General features: G+C 38.8%; 1 protein-coding gene across 4 annotated transcripts in view; it reads left to right on the forward strand.

Moving 5' to 3' along the window:
- TTC39B (tetratricopeptide repeat domain 39B) overlaps positions 1-19772 on the forward strand; it is a 73692-nt gene that overhangs the window by 40035 nt on the left and 13885 nt on the right. For all 4 annotated transcript variants that reach the window (XM_014873818.2, XM_088155950.1, XM_088155951.1 and 1 more), the window contains 10 exons: positions 8990-9094; positions 10132-10263; positions 12039-12115; positions 13235-13302; positions 15248-15312; positions 15471-15576; positions 16884-16949; positions 18510-18618; positions 19448-19515; positions 19603-19662. In XM_014873818.2, the coding sequence (XP_014729304.2) occupies positions 8990-9094; positions 10132-10263; positions 12039-12115; positions 13235-13302; positions 15248-15312; positions 15471-15576; positions 16884-16949; positions 18510-18618; positions 19448-19515; positions 19603-19662 (856 nt within the window). The remainder of the gene's footprint in view (positions 1-8989; positions 9095-10131; positions 10264-12038; positions 12116-13234; positions 13303-15247; positions 15313-15470; positions 15577-16883; positions 16950-18509; positions 18619-19447; positions 19516-19602; positions 19663-19772) is intronic.

A 19772-nucleotide genomic window follows, 5' to 3' on the forward strand; every position in this document is an offset into this window, starting at 1 on the left:
ATCAAGTCTACCATTAGCAAATTTGCAAATGACCCCAAGCTGGGCAGAAATGTTGATCTGCTGGAGGGAAGAAAAGCTCTGCAGAGGGACGTGGTCAGGCTGGATTGATGGGCCAAGTGCAACAAAACGAGGTTTAACAAGGCCAAGTGCCAGGTCCTGCACTTTGGCCTCAAGAGTCAGTGTCCCATGCAGCACTCCAGGCTGGGGCAGAGAGACTGGACAGTGGCCAGGCAGAAATGGACTTGGGGGAGGTGATTGGCAGTAGCCAAACATGAGCCAGCTGTTCAGGGGGCCAGGAAAACATCCTGGCCTGTACCAGAATAGGATGGCCAGCAGGATTGTCTCCCTGTACTCTGCACTGGTGAGGCCACGCTTTCAGAGCTGTGTCCAGTGCTGGGCCCCTCAGTTCAGGAAAGATGTTGGAGTGTGTTAAGAAGATGGCAGTGGAGTTGATGAAAGATCTGGAGCACAAGTTCTATGTGGTGTGGCTCTTCCCACAGACAACCAGTGACATGACAAGAGGACATAGTCCTAAGCTGCACCAGGGGAAGTCTGGGTTGGATATTAGGAAGAATTTCTTGCCAAGAAAGAATGACTTGGCATTGAAGTGGGTTGCCCAGGAAGGTTGTGGAATCACCCTCCATGGAGGTGTTTAGGAATCAAGACTGGATGTGACATTTAGTGCCATGGTCGAGCTGACACAGTGGTGTTTGATCATTGGACTTGATGATCTCCAAGGCCTTTTCGAACCTAGTTAATTCTATGTGATTCTGCAATTCAGGTGACCCAAACTGGCCAAAGGGATTTTCCAGACCATATGACATCATGCTCAGTATGTAAAGTGGGGGAAGAAGGAAGAAGGGAGGGACATTCAGAATGACAGTGTTTGTCTTTTCATGCCACTGTTATGTATGGTGAGACCCTGCTATCCTGGAGATGGCTGAACACCTGCCTGCCCATGGGAAGCAGTTGAGTTGATTCCTTGTTTTGCTTTGCTTGTCTGTACAGCTTTTGTTTTCCCAATCAAATTGCCATTACCTCAACCCACAAATTTTCTAGCTTTTACCCTTCCAATTCCCTCCCTGATACCACACCCAGTGTGGGAGTGAGTGAGTAGCTGAATGTGGCTTGGCTGTCGACTGGGGTTAAACCACAAGAGTCTCTTTTAGCCCCCAGTGTGGGGCACAGAGGGTTGAGATGAGGACAGATCTGACTAGTGAGTGTTAAAATAAAATTGTTATTAACATTCATTTTATTAGTTTAATAGTTGCTGGTTACAATGTGGATTTATTTGCTCTCATTCTTGTGATTTTTTTGTCAGTTTTATAGCAATAATTCCTGACTCGCAGTACATGCTGTGTGTGGTGTATTGTATGGGATAGGCTTATCACATGATAGTGTTGCTGGTTACCAATCTGGTATGACTATATTCAGTATTGCAGGCACCTGTGGGCTTTGGGAGTCACCTACTGTGAGCAATTAATACTCACGTCTTTGGTTTTTGTTCTTCAGAGGAGCAACCTATAGAGGAGATATCTTCCTATATCTTTTTCTCCTCCTTTTTTCCTTCCTGTAATAACATTCCTCAGAGATCTGCACAAAAGCTGGATAACTGAGAATGGCAGGCTGTCGTATGGGCCAGTACCTAGGGCAGTAAGCACTTTGAGTGTGCTTGCACCTTACTCCTGAACAAGTACAGAATCCGGAAAAACTATAAAATATTGAAAAAAGTTGTCCTGTCATGATGTTCAGCACTGCTTAGTACCTGCAGGAGGAAAAGAAGGTCTCTAAATATGAAAGTGAGACGACAGCAGACCCTGCAGCTGCTCCAGCCACCTGAAAGACACTGTGACTTTTCCATTCCCATCAACTGTGGCACTGCCACTGTAACCACTGAAGCAGAGAATCAACATGGGCTGGTGTCAGTGGCCCCTGCACAGAAGCAGAAGAAATGTACATGAAAATCACCCAGTCAAAATGCTTTAGCAAGAACAGTCAAGGATAAGGAGAGTGAAGATGATGAAGCAGAACCATCACAAGGTTCAGAGCCATTATCAAGGCCATCACAGGAACTAGAAGAGGAGATGGAAGAGACGTGTTGATCCCTATCCCTGAGTGAGCTCTGGGAGACAACAAAAAGATTTCAGCAGTCATCTGTGAGTGTATTACTGCCTGGCTAGTCTGCTGGTGGGACAATGGAGCCAACAGTGTGGAATGAGAGGGTAAGGAAGCCAGACTGGGATCACCTGCTAAGGACCCAGACATTGACAAAGCAATGGGGAAAAAGACACAAGTCTTTAGTCTCTGGAGGTGATTCTTATCATGTATGAGGGGGAAAGGTATCCCTGTAGAGATGATATTCCATGTAATTTAGGCAGATGGACTGCAATAGAGAAACTGACTCAATTCCTAAGGGAATTAGCTATTCAATAAATGATGTATTTTGATGTGGACAATGCCTGGGTCCCCACAGATCCAGACCACATCTTGTGTCCATTACCTATGTAGCAGAAATTTCTACAGAGTGCAGCAAGGGCACATGAAACCACTTGACAACAGTATTTCCTGGAAGTATGAAAATATGGAAATTTGATGCACCACCAACAGCAGTTGAAGCAATTTGGCTACTCGGATAATATGAAGACAGTATTCCTTCCTCTGTCATTGCATCTATGGAGATGCTAACCAATGAGCTGACTCAGAAGCTCCAGCAGTTCAGAGGGAATATGTCATACTCCCCATCTGTGTGGGCCTGTATTTCAATAACTGACAGCAAGTATCCTTTTCCTCAAGAGAGAGGATATAGAAGATACACACCACAGGCTACCCTACAGTTTTACCTCCAATACCATGAAGATGATACAAGGAAGTGGGATGAATGGCAGTACCTCAATTCTAGATGCGCTGGTGTGGGAATTGCAGAGAAAAACAACCATAACTGGAAGTTTTGCCTGGAAAGTTGCTGCTCCAGTCTCCAATGAATGGTTTTTCATACTACTGACTCTATGGATAGAAGTAGTAGTCCATTTTTGTAAGATATTAGTGGGGAACATCATGGCCAATATTAGAGGGTCCCTGATTCCACCTGGGGGGGAGAAGAGAAATTACCAGGTTTATTGGACTGTGTGGATTTGATGGCCTGGCACAGCAGCCCCACAGGAGTACAAGGCTTTAGTAGACACTGGTGCACAGTGTACCCTAATGTCATCTAGCTACATAGGGATGGAATCCATTTGGATTTCTGGGGTGACAGAGGGATCCAAACAGCTGTCAGTATTGGAGGCAGAGACAAGCCTAACTGGCATGAGTGGCAGGATTACCCTATCTGAATGGGAGCAGAGGCTCCGTTCATCCTTCGTATAGACTATCTCAGAGGATATTCAAGGATTCAAAAGGTTATTGGTGGGTTTTCAGTATACCTGCCCTTTAAATGGAGGAAGTTTCAGATGTCCCTTTTGTTCTGGGGCTGAAGAAGAGCAGGTGCCAGTTGCCACCACAACAGTGCATCAGAAGCAGTGTCTCACAATCTAGACTGTAATTCCCATTTATAAACTAATTTGTCACATAGAGAGCCAAGGAGTGATCAGCAAGACCTTCTTACTGTTTAACAGCCCCCTATGGCCAGTATGAAAATCCAGTGGAGAGTGGAGCTGATAGTAAACTACTGTGGCCTGAACGAAGTCACACCACCTCTGAGTCCTGGTGTACTGGACATATTGAAACTTCTGTATGAGCTGGAATCAAAGGCAGCCACGTGGTGCCGCATTCATCAGTCCGTGGTACATGATGATACAGCTGTGTTTCCTTCCCACCAGTAGTAGATTCCAGATACTATGGACACAGCTCCAAACAAAAGCAAACTGTGGCCTGCACTCTACTGCCAAAGGAAGTGATAACAACACAACAGCAGTATCATCTGCCGCGGACTGATGAAGACTGGAACAAGGTAAAGCTCTGGAATACTTGTAATGTGTTAATGATACCACTTTGTGAGAAAATACAGCAGAAGAAGTTTTTGAGAAAAGGAAGAAAATAATCCAATCCTTTTAAAAGTTGGTTTTGTCATAAAACAGAATAAAATAAAGGGACCTACACAGAGATCCAACTTTTAGGAATCAAATGTCAAGATGGACACTGTCAGAACCCAATGGTTGTTATTAAGATAACAGATAACTCCACAACCTAACAAGAAAAAGACACAAGATTTCTAGGTGTTGTGGGATTTTAGAGAATGCACATTCCAATTCGAAGCCTAATTGTAAGGCCTCTCTATCAAGTTATCTGGAAGAAGAATGATTTCAGAAAGCCCCATGAGTGGCAACAATTGAACAAATCAAGTAGGAAATAGTTCATGCTGTAGCCCTTGGGCCAGTCTGAACGGGCAAGATGTAAAAAATTTGCTTTTCATTGCAGCTGGAAAGAATGGACCTACCTGGAGACTCGGGCAGAAGACACCAGAGGCTGACCTTTAGGTTTTTGGAGCTGAGCATACAGAGGATCTGAAGCCCACTATACTGTAACTGAAACAGAGATACTGGCAGCTTTCAAAGTGTCTGAGCTGCTTCAGAGATGATTGGTGCTGAAACACAGCTTCTGACACCACGGTTACCTGTGTTGAGTTGAATGCTCAGGGGAGGGTCTGCTCTACACATTGTGCAGCAGATGTTACATGGAGTAACGGGGGTGCACTGATCTCATAAAGAGTTTGGATAGGAAACCATTGTTGTCAGGAAACTTAGATTTAATCATTGACTGGCCAGAAGGCAAAGATTTTTGGAATGTCACTGGGCTTGTGCTGAAGAGACCCCACTACTCAAAAAATTTTCAGAAACTGAGAAACAATATGCTTTGTTTATTGATGAATACTTCTGTCTTGTGGGAAAGCAGCTGTATGGAGTCCCCTACGACAAGTAACAGAAATTTCTGGAGGAGAACATGCATTGAGTCAATATGCAGAGCTGAAAGCTATCCAATTGGCCTTAGACATTGCTGAAGGAGAGAAATGGCCAATGCCTTTTTTTTTACCTCTGTACTGATTCATGAATGGTAGCCCTTGGGGTGGTGGTGGCAGTGATGGAAGCAGAATAACTGGCAACCTAGGGGTGAGCCCATCTAGGCTGCTAAGTTGTGGCAAGACATTGCTGCCTGGTTAGAAAGGCTATTACCAAGGTTGAAGGCCAAAGTCATAGAATGCATGGATTTGACAAACATTTTTTTGTGGGCCTTTTATGAACATTTGACAGAGGTGTTCCAGAGACTAAGGGACCATAATCGTGTCTGTCTATCTATCAAAACAGATAAGTAGGGAAGGTGGTGGGATACTGGGAAGCGTGAAACTTGGTGTGACATAAAGGGTATGGAATAACAGGTGGATAAGTGTTAGCTTTGGATAGGGTAGAGTTAGCCTTCTTCACAGTGGCTGGTATGGGGCTGTTTTGGATTTGTGCTGAACATGGGGTTGATAATACTGAGATGTTTTTGTATTGCTGATCAGGGCTTACATGCAAGCAAGGTCTTTTCTGCATGTCATGTAATGACACTGGTGAGGAGACTGTCTGTGTGAGAGATTGGGAAGAGACTAGCAGAGGCAGGTGAACCAAATTGTGCCCCAGAGGAATGTTCCATACCATATGACATCATGCTCAGTATATAAAGTTGGGGGGAAAAGTGGAAGGAAGGAAGAGTGGACATTTATAGTGATGCTGTTTGTCTTCTCAAGTCTCTATTACCTGTGATAGGGGCCCCTGCTGTCATGGAGATGGCTGAACACCTGCTTGCCCATGGGAAGCAGTGAATTAGTTCCTTGTTTTGTTCTGCTTGTGTGTGTGGTTTTTGCTTTCCCTATTAAACTGTCTTTATCTCAACCCCTGAGTTTTCTACTCTATACTCTTCTGATTCTTTCCCTTATCCCACTGGTGGGGGAGAGAGTGAGCGGCTGTATGGGGCTTGGCTGTCAGCTGCGGATAAACCATGACACCAGGTGTAAAATGCATAGTAATATCACTATGTGTAAAATCCATAATAATATCACAGTGTTAATTTAATCTCCTCTGAGGTAAATTAAAGAATAAGCTTGTCTAGTGTGGTAAAATGTAAAAAGTTCTTGTCCATTCCAGGAAAACTATGTAGAGGTAGAGAAAAAAAATAAGAAGGAAAACAACATGAGTCAGAAAGAGAGTGAGAGTCAGTGTTACTGACTGAACTGTTCGTCAGCCTGGTAACTTGCTGTAGAAACTGGTGTGTGATGTTTTGGAGTAGAAGAGGAAATGTGCTTATTCTGAGCGCCTGCACAGAAATGCCAGGAAAGATAGCCAGGTTGCTTCTGAGTCAGTGTGCTCCTTTCTTTTGACTATTCTGGTATCAAGTTATGAATCTGAGTTGAAATGAATCCTTCTGGTTAAGTTCCTCTGCTGCAGGATGTAGGAAAACAGTAGAAAATGTACGTGAAGAGTCATGAAACAGGAATGAGGAATTCACTGGTAGAGAATGTGATTCACTTATCAGAAATAACAGTTTGAGAAAACTAGCTTGCCAAGTTGTATATTTGTAGTGGCAGAGTAACTTCATAAGCGTGCTTGATGCAGGGAACAGTAAATACATTAACTTAAGGAATACTGTTTGCATTGTCTACAGACTTTGGTCACATATAGGCAGCATCAGGGGGAAATAGTCTGTAATAGAGGGGAAAAAACATAATAGCCAGATGCTGGAGCAATCTGCTGCTTACCCATTTAACTGGGAAAACACAGTTTTGTCATGATGCCAGGTTGCTTAAGGACCCTGTTTATGGAATCATTTTGCAAATACTGATATGTACTGTGGTGATGCTAGAACTAGTTGTATGATGGGATTTGGGAGCTTGATGGCATACCATCCACACCTCTAGCTAAAATGCTGTCATGTCCGTGGGTGTGTTTAAATCAAATAAAGATCAGATTTTCAGTCCAGGGGAAATTCCAGCACTTCCTGATTGCGGGCTGGGAAGTGTGCAGATTTATGAAATACAAGTACATACACATTGTATTTCGCCTCACTAAGATGAGGCTTAGTAAAGCAGTTGGAAACAAAACATTGCCCTAACACCTTGCTCCTTGCCTTCAGGAAAGTGCTACGGTGTTGGAGTACTTTAATGCTATTTCTCTGCTGTTGCTTCTCACATGAGAAGCATGCTCTTTTAAGGCTGAACACAAATACTTCAAAACCAAGTATATAAAGCTATCATCAGTTGTTAAATTACTTGTAGTTACAAGTGATCTGCCTTCCCTCAGATTGTTTTATGAACTGTGTGGTTATGCATGTCTTGCTTGCCATTCTCTTCCCTCTCTTGACTTCAGATGACTGTTCGTATTCTCCATACTGTGAAGTATTGCCATTGCCTCACATAAGTTTTTTTCTTTTCCCGTAGTTGACAGAGTTCTTGGCCCACCACAAAGTTAGTTAGCCTGCAAGGGGGAGAGGACCAAGAGCGCCATTTGTCCTCTGTAATTTTGAAGATTCCACACACCATAGTATGGACCCTGGCATTTGTATAGGAAGAGACTTGGAACAGGCCACTGCTTCAGTGCTAGTCACAAAATAATTTTAGTGTGCAAGTATGAAAAAATAAAAACTCATTCTTGCTATCTAGTAGATGTGAACTTCAGTTACTGATGCGGTGGTAGTGGTACAGGTTTTTATATTTTGCATTAAAGATAACCAGTGCCAATCTGGTATATAAAGGAACAAAAAAATGTCCCGTCCCCACTCTCCTCCCACCCTTTTTTTTTTTACCTTCTTGAAAAGCTTTTGAAAGCAACTAACCCATTCTTCCTAGCAGAAAAGGCAGAACAAATGGAATGAATAATCTAACTAGGCATGGACCACATGAAAGTTTCATAAACACAAATGTGAAAAGAGGATATAGAAGCATGGGAACACATAGAGGGTAGAGATGATGAGTTATTGAGGGACTAACTCAGGTCCTTGCTTGCGTACTAGGAAAAAATCAGCCTTTAGATCTAGCCAAAAAATATTTATTTGGCATTTTTTTCCTAGCAGATGGTGTTCCTGGAATTAGCTAATAAAATTGAGTGGTTTAAAATTTTGGTCTTTGTAAGCAAATATTTTTTTAGTTTTTAACGCTTTTGAGGGCAAAAAAGCCCCCTGTCCACGTCTGTTTGTTTTGTGTGTGTTACTCTTAGATTTAGAGCAGCTGCACTCCTCTGTTGTTCTCTTCTTAAATTCCTTCTTTAGAGTTCTTCTCTTCTGGTCAGTACTTAAATATTTATCTCATTGGCATGATCTGTTGCTTACCACTGCTTAACCTTACTTGGAGAAAGCCCATTATCTAGTTTAAACCTGTTGTTTTAAAGCTGTAGAGAGATTATCTTTTCAAGATCCAGCTGTGCACGCTGGTGGCTGTGTAGCTTCCAGCTGTATGTCACTACCATGATTATCAGCTTGTCCCCAGTTCAGCCCATGGAATAATTTGTGAATATATGCTCCTGAGTATTTCAGGCAGAACTGGCCAAAGAATGGGTTTGTTGAGATGGCTTCTGCTTAAGCAAGTGCAGGTGCTTTTACTTGAAGTGATTTAGGATGAACAAAAGCTATTGGAATATCTACAGATTTTTGACAGGATTATTTGTGGTCTGTTTTCTGCTTTTTTGGATGAAAATACTATCTTGTGACCCCTTGAGATTCTGATATGAATAGAGTCTGGAACAGCATTTGTACTGATGGGAAAGACAGAGAGCTTGGACACAGTGATAAGTTGAGAATTTCTCTGGTAAGATTAGGAGGACAAAAACCATAAACATGACTTACACAGGTGCACCCTCTGCTTATTTAACATAAATAAATTGTTAAGTATATGTTTTGGTTCAGAAAAACTAAATTTTGAAAACAAAATAAAACAAAATCACTACAAAAGACCTTCTGTGTTGCATAAGAAAAAGACTTGTTGTTATTTATATTTACAGTTTGAGTAAACTAAGAATCTGTTTTCTAGGGCATCCAAGATGGATCTCAAGTGTGCTCTTGAAGAATGTTCAATGGCATTGAACTTATTTCTAAACAATAAGTTCTCTGAAGCACTGGAACTACTTCGTCCATGGTGAGATTCTGTTATTTCCTAAAGTTGTTGTAAACAGACAATATCTAGTACCTGAAGATTATTTTAAAGCCTCTGAAGATACTAGTTTTAATTTATGCTCTTTTGTCCAGAAGCATTTCTCCATATTTGGGGGTTTTAAATTTTTGGTCATTAAAACCATCTCAAAAACTGTTGATGAAGCACTGAATTGTTATGTTACAGTTTATCATTCAAGCTCTCTTTCCTCAGGCAGAGGGGAAAAGCTGTGGAGCAAGACCTTATTCAATGCATCTTTGATCAAATGATTTGTACAATGAAACTGCTTTTGACAATGCAGAAAAGCTGGAACAAAACTCCAGAGTACTCTTTTTGTTGTGCTTTATATTATGTTTGGTGTTTATCTTTAAGCTCATCTTTTGATCTTCTAACTCTCCTTGTTCCCGTGTTGCCTTTCCTCCACTGAGAAGAAAAGCATGGCAGTGCAGATGTAGGGAATTAAAGAATATGGAGAGATTCACAGGTGGAACCTGTCTTATGTGACTTTGTGCGGAGGCAGTCTGGGTGGCTGGCCTTTAGGACTGGGATCTAAATCCTATCCACCGTTCTTCTCCTGTGTCTGAAAGGAGTACATAGTATTGAGGAGTGTGTTGGCAAGAGGGATATGTAGCCTCTGTTAATAGACTGGAGTAATATTCTTGCTCTCCAGTTAGGTGCTAGTAAGAATGGATTAAGAGTCGTGTTGGTGCTGTATGAACAAGTTCAAAGACAGCTTTAAATGAAACATCAGAAGGATGACACAGCTATCAAGTGTTTGCTTTTTGTGCTCTGGAGAGCTCAAGTGAGGAAGGCAGTAGGCCAGAGATATTATCTCTTAAAATTAGCTGTAGTTAAAGTCAACCTCATTGGAAGATGGTATTGCTAGGTTATATTTCTCAGGTCTGTTACTTTCCTGCTTAATTGTTCTGTCTTTTCACGAATTAATACAAGTTCCTCTGCATTTAATTTTGTATTGCAATGTAAAGTGTTGCTTAAAGGCACAAAATTCATATTTTCCCTAGGTCCAAAGATAGTATGTACCATGCACTTGGATACAGCACTATCTTAGTTATGCAAGCTGCAATGACCTTTGAACAGCAGGATATACAAATGGGAATTTCTACAATGAAGGATGCTTTGCAAACCTGCCAAAGGTAAGCCCAAGCAAGACTAACCATTATGAGATACTAAATCCGATAAGTATTCTTTGGGAAACACCCCAGTCCTCTATATGCTTTTAAAGCAGACTCTTGTCTATAAGATAGTGGTCTAAATTTTAAAGGGGAGTAAGTCCCACTACACAGTTACTACTGGTGAGGATATTTTTCCACATGATATTGTGGAAACAGCAGACTTGTCCTGTATCTTGTATCTGGGTATTAATAACTACTAAAGGTAGTTAAATTGTTTGTTCACTGTGTAAACCTAAACATAAGTTGACATTACACATTTGAAGTATCTGAGCTATTGATAATTGTGACTTTGTTTTCCAACAGTTTAAAGGCCTATATTTGAATTTTCCCTCTCAGCATGAAAACTGTCTTTTTAAAAAAGTTTTTTCCAAAAGTTGAACCAATAGTCTAATACAATTAAGCTTGTACTAAGGTTTCTTCTGAAAATCAAATAAGTTTTTAAAATTGTTTCCTTTACCTTAAAATTAAAGAGATATTATTCACATCAGAAATTAACTGGGCATTCGGCTCCTGGTCTTTCTTTGAATAGCAAAAAAGCCTTAGAAAATGGGTTGTGAAAGCTAAAGTTTTAACAAATCTCTGACAAAAATAGAAATTATTTCTCTTTACTGGTTCCTCATAATATTGGTTAGGCTATATTTTATCACAATGATCTCCCAAAAATGACTGCATAATATTAGTTTAGACATTTAACATCATCATCTTAGCCATGGCAAAAAAGAAAACAAATGAGAAAACATTATCAGATGCTATCTGAAGAAGAGAAGGGGTCAGCACTTTCTGCATCTTTTTCAGGTTTGCTATCAATTTGCATTTTCATCTGAACGATGCTGTTTAGTGTGTCTGAAGATTAGATGTCCCTCTAGTTTAGACAGCTGCAGTACAGGATTTCATCTCTGCAGGATATAAACTTTAATTCATGAGTACTCTGGCCTAGTCTGTCATAACTCATAAAAATGCAAGAGAAAGGCAATTAAACATTCAAAGGACCCTAACTACGTGTACGCTAATTGACTCTTTTCTTGTATGCATTATGTTAATGTGTAGTGTCATAATCTTGTTGTCAGGATCCCACAGTTGTCAATGTGAAGAGTAGTGTAAACAAATTATAAGCTAATGCATAGTATTTGTAATCAGTGACTCCCTAGCTTAAAGAGTGCATTCATTTTCTGAATGCAGAATTGTTTCTCTAGCTTCTTCATAAAGCCGAGATGTTTGTAATTTTTTTGTCAAAAAAATTTTTGGAATTAAAACATGTACAGTTGAGATCTCTTGGAAGTAAAGTATGTGATTGTTTTGGCATTTTATCTGGCATAAACCACCCTATCATACTGAAGTACTTATGTTGAAAACAGACCTTTCCAGTTTTTCATTCTAATTCTGAGTGCAAGTTCAAGAAACAGGAAAAAGTGATTCATAAACCTTCAAAATCCAGTTCAAGTGACTTGCCCAGCACCAGAGACATCTCTGACGCTGATGGGTGGCAGTGGGGTTGAAGCTGTCATACATTCAAATTGGTGAATTGAAGTTGCAAACATGCATTTAATACTGGATAGGCTTTTTAGCCTGGAGGCATACAAGTCTTCAAACTACTGAAAGAATTGAAACAGTTGACAAATGATAATTTTGATGAGAATCTGTGTAAATTTGGGTTGGAAATCATTAGGAATTCCAATAATTAAATTCAGGTTTCTGTTGAAATGTATGGCTTTCCTTTCTTTGCACAACTTATTTAGATTCAGGAAAAGAAACACAGTGGTGGAATCCTTGTCCAATCTTGTTTCTAAACAGACAGTGGATCAGCTGAGTGAAGGTAAGTGGTTAAATAATACAGTTAAAATTAAAAAGTGAAAAAAGCTCAAAACTACCCCTACCAATGTTTACAAATATGCTTAACTCTGTGATTTGACTAATGTCTTACAGTAATAAACATACAAACCATGTATACGATCTCTTTTTTTCTAATTTGAATGCAAAGCTTCAGTGGAGAATTCAGCCTAATTTTTTTTTTGTCTCCATGCATGAATTATGAAAGGAATGCCTTTCACAACACGTTATAGGACTGAAGGGAAATTTCCTTTTTTTGATTTTTAAGACAGCTCCCAAAAATTTAAGAATCATTGATGCGGAGGAGTACATCCTTGTCATTAATTGCATTGGAATCTGAATATATTAACAAGTTTTGTGCTTGTCTGTTTTGCCTTAAGGTGTTTTGGGAAATGGTATCAGTACATTGTTCATGGCTCTGAAAATGCTGATCTCCTATTTCTGATTCAGGCAGAATCAAGTATGCATTTTTTTCTAACCTGGCACAAGAATCCTCTTTAATACTTGGACACATCAAACTCACCACGTATGCACTGTACATACAGCAGCCTTGTGCATGTGGCTGGTCTTGCAGCATGGGTGCGGAGCAACTCGTGTCATGTGTGTTAAATCAAATGTACTTTAATGCATGAAGACAGAAAGTCTGCCTGGGGCTTTCGGTTTGTTAAGCATGACTTGGTGAAAACCTGTTCATAATGTCTCAGTGGATGTAGGAAAAGCCTGTACCTCTCTGAGAATTACCACTCATCTACAGAAGTTTCTTGTAAGACATGGAAGGAGGGCTGAAAGACTGACTTGCTGTGGGCTGTTAAGCTTAGAAAGAATGAAATGTACAGGAGACCATCTACCAGAATGTCAAGTAGCTTTTGCCATAAACTGAGGTCAGCTCTGACAATCTTTTGTCTGAGAAAAAGTGAAAGAGAAGAATTCTGTTGGGATTTGCGTGTTACAGCTGTTACTCAGCAGTTATCAAAATGGCAACAGCAGAATTTTGCTTTTTTTTCTTTTCCTTGTCTTGGCAGCATTTTTTTTGTTCCATTGACCCCAAGAAGACAATATTGACAATGACTTTGCTGATAGTAAATAACTTTTCTTTCTTATATAGAGGAAATGCATGCTGAAATCTGCTATGCTGAATGCTTATTACAGAAAGCAGCTCTCACCTTTGTACAGGTAAAGTCAATTTTTAATTTTGAGTGACAGTGTAATGGAGAGATATTAGTATTTGTAAAACATCATTCCAACAATAGATGTGATATTTAAAACAAAATGTTTTGCATGTGAATGTGATTGAAAGTGTGGTAAATCCTGTGCTGCTCAGCAAAATTCTCACTTTGTATGAATAATCAAAGATGATATTCAGATACCAAGGTATCACCCCGAGGTGCATCACTGTGTTGCACAAGGTGGTATGTTTAAATGATTTGCATCCCATTGGACAACTCCCAGCGCCTGTGTATAAGTATGTTCAGGTATGAGGAAGTGTGTTGTTTGAAAGTGTAAGTAATTTTTTATATGAACAGTTAGGATGTTTTCCAACTAACCAAACTTCAGCTGATACACACATGTAATTTCCAATTCAGTCTTGCTCTCTATGCACATGGTGTCAGGAATAATACAGTAATGAATGTTTATAAAATGGGTATGCCTTAGGATTGCTGAGGTAACAATTCAGCTCACAGAAAGATCTGGTATTTTATACTGCGTGGTGCTGTTGATTTAGGTTGTGGTTCAGGGTCTTCATGCTACAGATTTTTCAAATTCAATTTGAAATTTGATTCCTGAAAACAGGAGTAGTTAGTCCTACTTTTTTCATGTATGTGAGCGTTTAACAAGTATTTATTGAATATATTTTAGATAATCTCTTCCAGTATAAATTATGAGAAAGAAGTGAAGCACATAGATTCTAAGGTCAGATTAAGTTCCTTTGGCAAATACTTAAAAACTCCTTGATCCAGTATATGGCTAGAAGTGTCAGGAAATACTATTAATGGAATTTTAGTCTTTCCTAAACTGTCTTGCTCCTTTATTAACCATGTGGAAGCAGTCCTCTTTATTTTTGTTGGGTGAGTGGGGTCCGTTTTAACCATGAAAAGAACTTTGAAACAGTTGTTGAAGGAGGTGAGTTAGACTGTATAAAATACTAAAAGAATCCCTTAGATGTATATTTTTTCTAAAACACCAATCCGCTTTGCTTTTGACTGTAATACCCCACTCTGCTGATGGCTGTGCTGCCCCCTACTTTTAATCCTCGGTTGACCATGATTCATGTTAGGATGGTTATGATAACAAAAATGTAACCACTCAGAAGGAAATAGAATTCTTGCGCTGAAACACGTGCATTTGATTGTCCAGACAAGACAGATGAGGTCTTTTGAAATGGTGATCCTTTTGGTGGAAGCAAGAATTTCCTTTGGTTGATCATTCTGAGGCCTTTTTTTTGGTGCTTTTTCATTTTCCACGTTGTATATACTGCCCCATAGTATTTAAATGTGCATTTCTGAAATGCCAGCACATGCTCCCCTTTTGTATGAATTCTAGGAGGAGAAAAATTCATCCTGTTGAACTGATAATGCCTTGCTTTTCAGGAACTTCGTTTTGATGACAAGTGCATTGTGGCTTTTTTTTGGTTTTTTCTAGACGTTAGTAAGCACATAAATTGAGTAATATATATTGTTACTTTTGATCAGCAATGGAATTTCATCTGTTCAGAGAATTCTTCAGTTTGTCTTTTGCCTGTTACTGTAGGCTCCCTTGTGTATGTCAGAATTGTCATTCCCAAATATTTGAAACAGTTCCTGCAGCACCATCTGGTGGAGAGCTTTCTTGGTTCACATATATACATGGCAAATTCTGCTAAAAGTAACACTTTTTGACTCTTTCTTTCACTTCTTTCTTCAGTTTTAAAATTTGTAACGTACACTAAAGAAATGTTTTCCTGTCAACTTAGACCAAGTCTTAACATCAGTCTTAGAAACAAATCTACTAGGTGAAAAGCATTTTCAGTGCTTCCTATGACATTAACTTATAAATGTAAATGTAGCTAGAAGATTTTTTATGTATGCGTTATGTGTAATATGAATGCACAATATTTTACAGTTAAATCTTTTTCTTCCAGGATGAAAATATGATCAACTTTATCAAAGGTGGCCTCAAAATTAGGACAAGTTACCAAATATACAAGTAAGCTATTAGAAAACACTTGGCTTCAACATTAATATAAGCAGTTGGAGTGGCATTAATGCCCACAAATAGAAAGGAGTGTTTTTGTATCAATCATAGTCATTAATACAATTTCTATGTCACATTTCCCCTTCCCTCCCTCTTTTCTCTGTCACAAGGGAATGTCATCAGGTGCTGCAGATGACTCAAGGGAACAAAAGCAAAAATGAAACGTACTATCAATTTGAAGGAGGAGTAAAACTTGGAATTGGAGCATTCAACTTGGTATGACTTCTTACAAGCCAAGACACTTCTTCTACTACAGAAAGGCCATTGGGATAGTTCTGTAGGACTGTCTTTCTTTTTATACACAGTACTGCAACTGATTTAACATTTAAGTATTTGTAAATAGAGATACAGGCTTCGTAGGTTTTGTGCAGTATGAAATCAGCAGCAACTTCTGTCATGCATCCTTTCTGGGATGTTTCTACTAGTTTATTCTGAATTGTTTAATTCTCTGGGAATAACTAATGTGTGTATTTCTGAAGTGAAAAAGCAGTTGCATCAACTTGTGTGTAGTAGGATTTCTAAAGATGCTTACAGAATACCTGGAGTGACTGTTTAATTCTAACTCTCCCATGTATGCTGTTCTTTTGCTTCAGTAACATATTCTAGATTCACATAGATAATTATAGTTAGAAGATTAAGTAGTAGTTTACTGAGTTTGTGCAAAAGAAAATTGTATTTTCTTTACAATTTGATACCTTTTCACATCTATCATGGCAATCAATGGTGGAAGTTAATTTCTGCCAGTATGATGATTTCTGTGTCATTCTAGATTGGAGATGGCAAATTTTGAGTGTGGTCAGAAGAACTCAGGTCTATCTGCACCAGACTTAAAATTCAAGCAACTGTGTTCATAAGTGCTCTGACCTCTCCTATTCTTCATGGAGACTTCTCAGTAGGAGACTTAACATAAAAAGTGTCTGATGGGCAGAATGTATTAGGGTGAATGGAGCTTTCTAAAAACTGACGTTCAAGTAGACCTACTTCTTAATGCTCATTGAAAAGGTGGTTAGGTAGATGTTTGTACATTTTCTGTTGTTCAGGATGTGGAGGATGCAGTTCCAGAGGGAACAAGAATGCCTATAATAGAGGGCTAAAGGATGATAGCAACAACTAGTATTTTTAAAACCATTATGCTCACTGATCTGCTGATTCAGTGCTCCCACAGGAGGAGCAAGTAGAGCTTCTGTGAGACTCCCAGTAAAATGGAATAATGGTAAAGGAAGATGTCAGTTGTAGGTTGTAAGTAATACTAGAATAGATAAGACTTTAATTCTGAAAGACCCACAATTTTCAAGCAGTTCTGACCAGCTGAAGATAGAACATCTATTTTCATGCTGGATGATCATCAGAATTCTGAGCATGCATGTTTACTTTCAAGTTCTTTTGCATCTTACTTTTTTTACTAATGTATAATAGTATTTAACATAGTAGCTGGTCTTTTTGGTTCATGTTTATATCAATGTAACTTTTTTTTCGAAGTGTACATGTTTTTAATGATCCTTTTATTTTTAACTGTATTTCAGATGCTGTCACTTTTACCAGGAAGGATACTCCGACTTTTAGAATTTATTGGATTTTCTGGCAATAGGGTATTTGATTTGACACTTACTTTTTCAAAATAGTTTTTTCTCAGATAAAAGACTGGATGGATTTAATGTCATATATTCCACACTAGAAGTATAATGTCGATTGTTTACCAGTATTTTAGTGTTGTTAAAAAGATAAATAGGTTAGATGATACAGGCATAAAAGCACATATGGTGATACCCTACTCTTTAACAGCCATGGGAAATTACTAGTTTACTTAAGAGGAGATTTTGCCAGTGCAATTTCCTTTCCTTTTGCTGATCCTTAAGTAGAGGATGTCAGCTTTCTTTTCTAATTGGTGTAGTCAGAAATTGACATTTGTCACCAGTAACTGAAGGAAGAATCACAGTCCTACACTTTTCCACCCAAAATCCCATTTCTTTGGAAAAAAAAATTTCTGAATATCGTGTGTCACCCTGGAATCTAGGTACATCTTTCTGCCATGGGTGAGAAAAATACTTGTATTGTAGCTTGTTTTGTAAGTATTTTACAGCCTTTGAAACTCCTTTTGATGCCCATATGAAATGAAAGAACCCAATCAAAACTAAAGCAAAAAAACCCTAATAAAATAACCCGCATAATTTTACACAACTGAACTCCACGTAATTAATGCTACAGTCAACATATGGTCTTATTGCTGTTAGATTGTCCATAATATCGTTCTCCTGTTGTAAAATTAGACTTCAGTAGAGGCCTATTCATTATGTTTCTTCCTCTGAAAAACCTGGTTCATGCTGAAGCTCTTCCAAAATACACGTTTTTCCCTGACTAAAAATGCAGTAAAGGCTGAAAGAAAAGGAACGATTTTGAAATATCATCACGATTTTTTTGTGCGGTGCTTGAGTTTTCCTATAATTTATCAAGTTCCTATGAAATAAAATCTATTCATGTTTGTTTTGAGGCATAATTATGTTTTTGAGAAGTCACTGCTTTTGATCACGGAAGCTCTGAGCTCATCTCAACACCTTCCAGACAGTCCAGCTGTTCTATAATGGGCCTAAACAGGAGCATAAGGGAAGTCTCATGTTTTAAGAGCTGTGTAAGGCTCCATGAATCTGCATATGTCTTTAGACATTGATGTATCTGCAGAGGTAATATTTTGGTCAGAACCTCAAAATAGTGGTTGACTTGATGGAAGAGAATTGAGGATAACCAGGGTTTTCTGTGAAGGAAGACTCACACCAACAAGTAGCACTGGAACAGTTGGGAGAGTTTCCCACTGAACATAGGTAGAAGGATGTTATTCTGAAAGGCTCATAGTCAGAGCATAATGGGTAAGAGTTGTAGACCTGTGTGTCTGCATGGTTCATGTGGTGTTCCCATTTCACCAGAGCACTGAAATGCATGGTTTTGTTAAGAATTAGATTAGTCTTCTCCCTCTGAGTGCTATTAGCTGTGACAGAAACGTTTTGATAGAGGGTTGTGTTGAATTTGAGATAAGTACTGAATTATTAAATACTTAGATCTGAAAGGAGAACTGAACTTTGATTAGCCAGAAAAAAAATAAATAGTAACTCTGTGTACTGATAGTTAATTCTGCATGTGTTTGTGATATTTCTTAGGAGTTGGGCCTCAGCCAACTACGGGAAGGCGCATCTGGCAACAGTTTGAGGGCCATTCTGTGTACTTTCACCCTGTTGGTTTATCATACTTACGTCTCCTTAATCCTTGGTGAGACCCACTGTGTAGCTTTTCAGTCATGCTACACCTTATAGATACTGTGATTTATTTTTATAACTGAATTTCAAAATTGGGGCCAAATAGGAGGTTGCTGTATACTTAATTATGATCTAAAATTAATATCCATGACAAAGCTGTGTCTGCGGAAACAGTGAGGGTAGATAGCATTATACCAACATCTTGCTACATTTGCAGGGTTGTCTCAACAGAAAAATGTTGCAAAACAGTATTAAGTTCAGAAAAGTCATTAGCATAAATTAACATAAGATGTTGTGAAAACTATCTCGAGAAAAAAGCCTATACACCCAGAATTAATTGCTTTTGCCATTTAGAAGTAAAAGTTATAATTAATTCTATATGCTTCTTTGCCATATATTTTCACATTCTTTAATATTTAAATATTTTAGTACTTGTCCCTCTGGCTCATCAGGAAATTAAGGAGAACTTCATTTCTTCCAGTATCACTTGTATTTCATTACTGAGTTCAAAATTAGGAGAAGAGGCACCTGAGCAATGTTTTCCTAACTTGCTAAATCAATTAATGGGATTTAAAAATATGACTAGGATCAATAATGGAACAGTCTAAAAATATTCCTGTAATTCTAGTCTGTTTCTACTTACAGACATTTAGTATTTTTAAAGTACTTAGTATCTTTGGGACAAGAATTTAGTTTTATAGAAACACGGTGTGATGAAATAATTTTGCTTGCACATAAAGCAATCATCCATTGATCTATCAAACATGATTTGTAAACAAAATCCTAGTCTATTAAACTTGGATTTTTTTAAGTGCACTGAGGTGGTTTGTTATGTTTTCTAGGTACAGGGGAAGCCAACATTCAGGAAGCAGACAGTCTCCTCGAACCCTACCTCCAGAAATTTCCAAATGTGCGTATTTTTAATTAATTTTTTAACAGAAATATACTTTCCTAAGCTCAAACTCCTAACTGGTTATTTTTGTCATCTCTTTTCAAGGGTTCCATTATTCTGTTTTATGCTGCCAGAATAGATATACTAAAAGGAAATTTTGAAAAGGTAAACCATTTTTTCTTTCTAAGGCTTTTGTTTAGTGTTAAGCCTGAGGGGGAAAAATAATTCATTCATCTGCATATCAGTTGGACTGATCATTATGCTGTTATCCCTGT

Source organism: Sturnus vulgaris, chromosome Z (assembly GCF_052056855.1).
Source record: "Sturnus vulgaris isolate bStuVul1 chromosome Z, bStuVul1.hap1, whole genome shotgun sequence".
Classification (NCBI taxonomy): Eukaryota; Metazoa; Chordata; class Aves; order Passeriformes; family Sturnidae; genus Sturnus; species Sturnus vulgaris.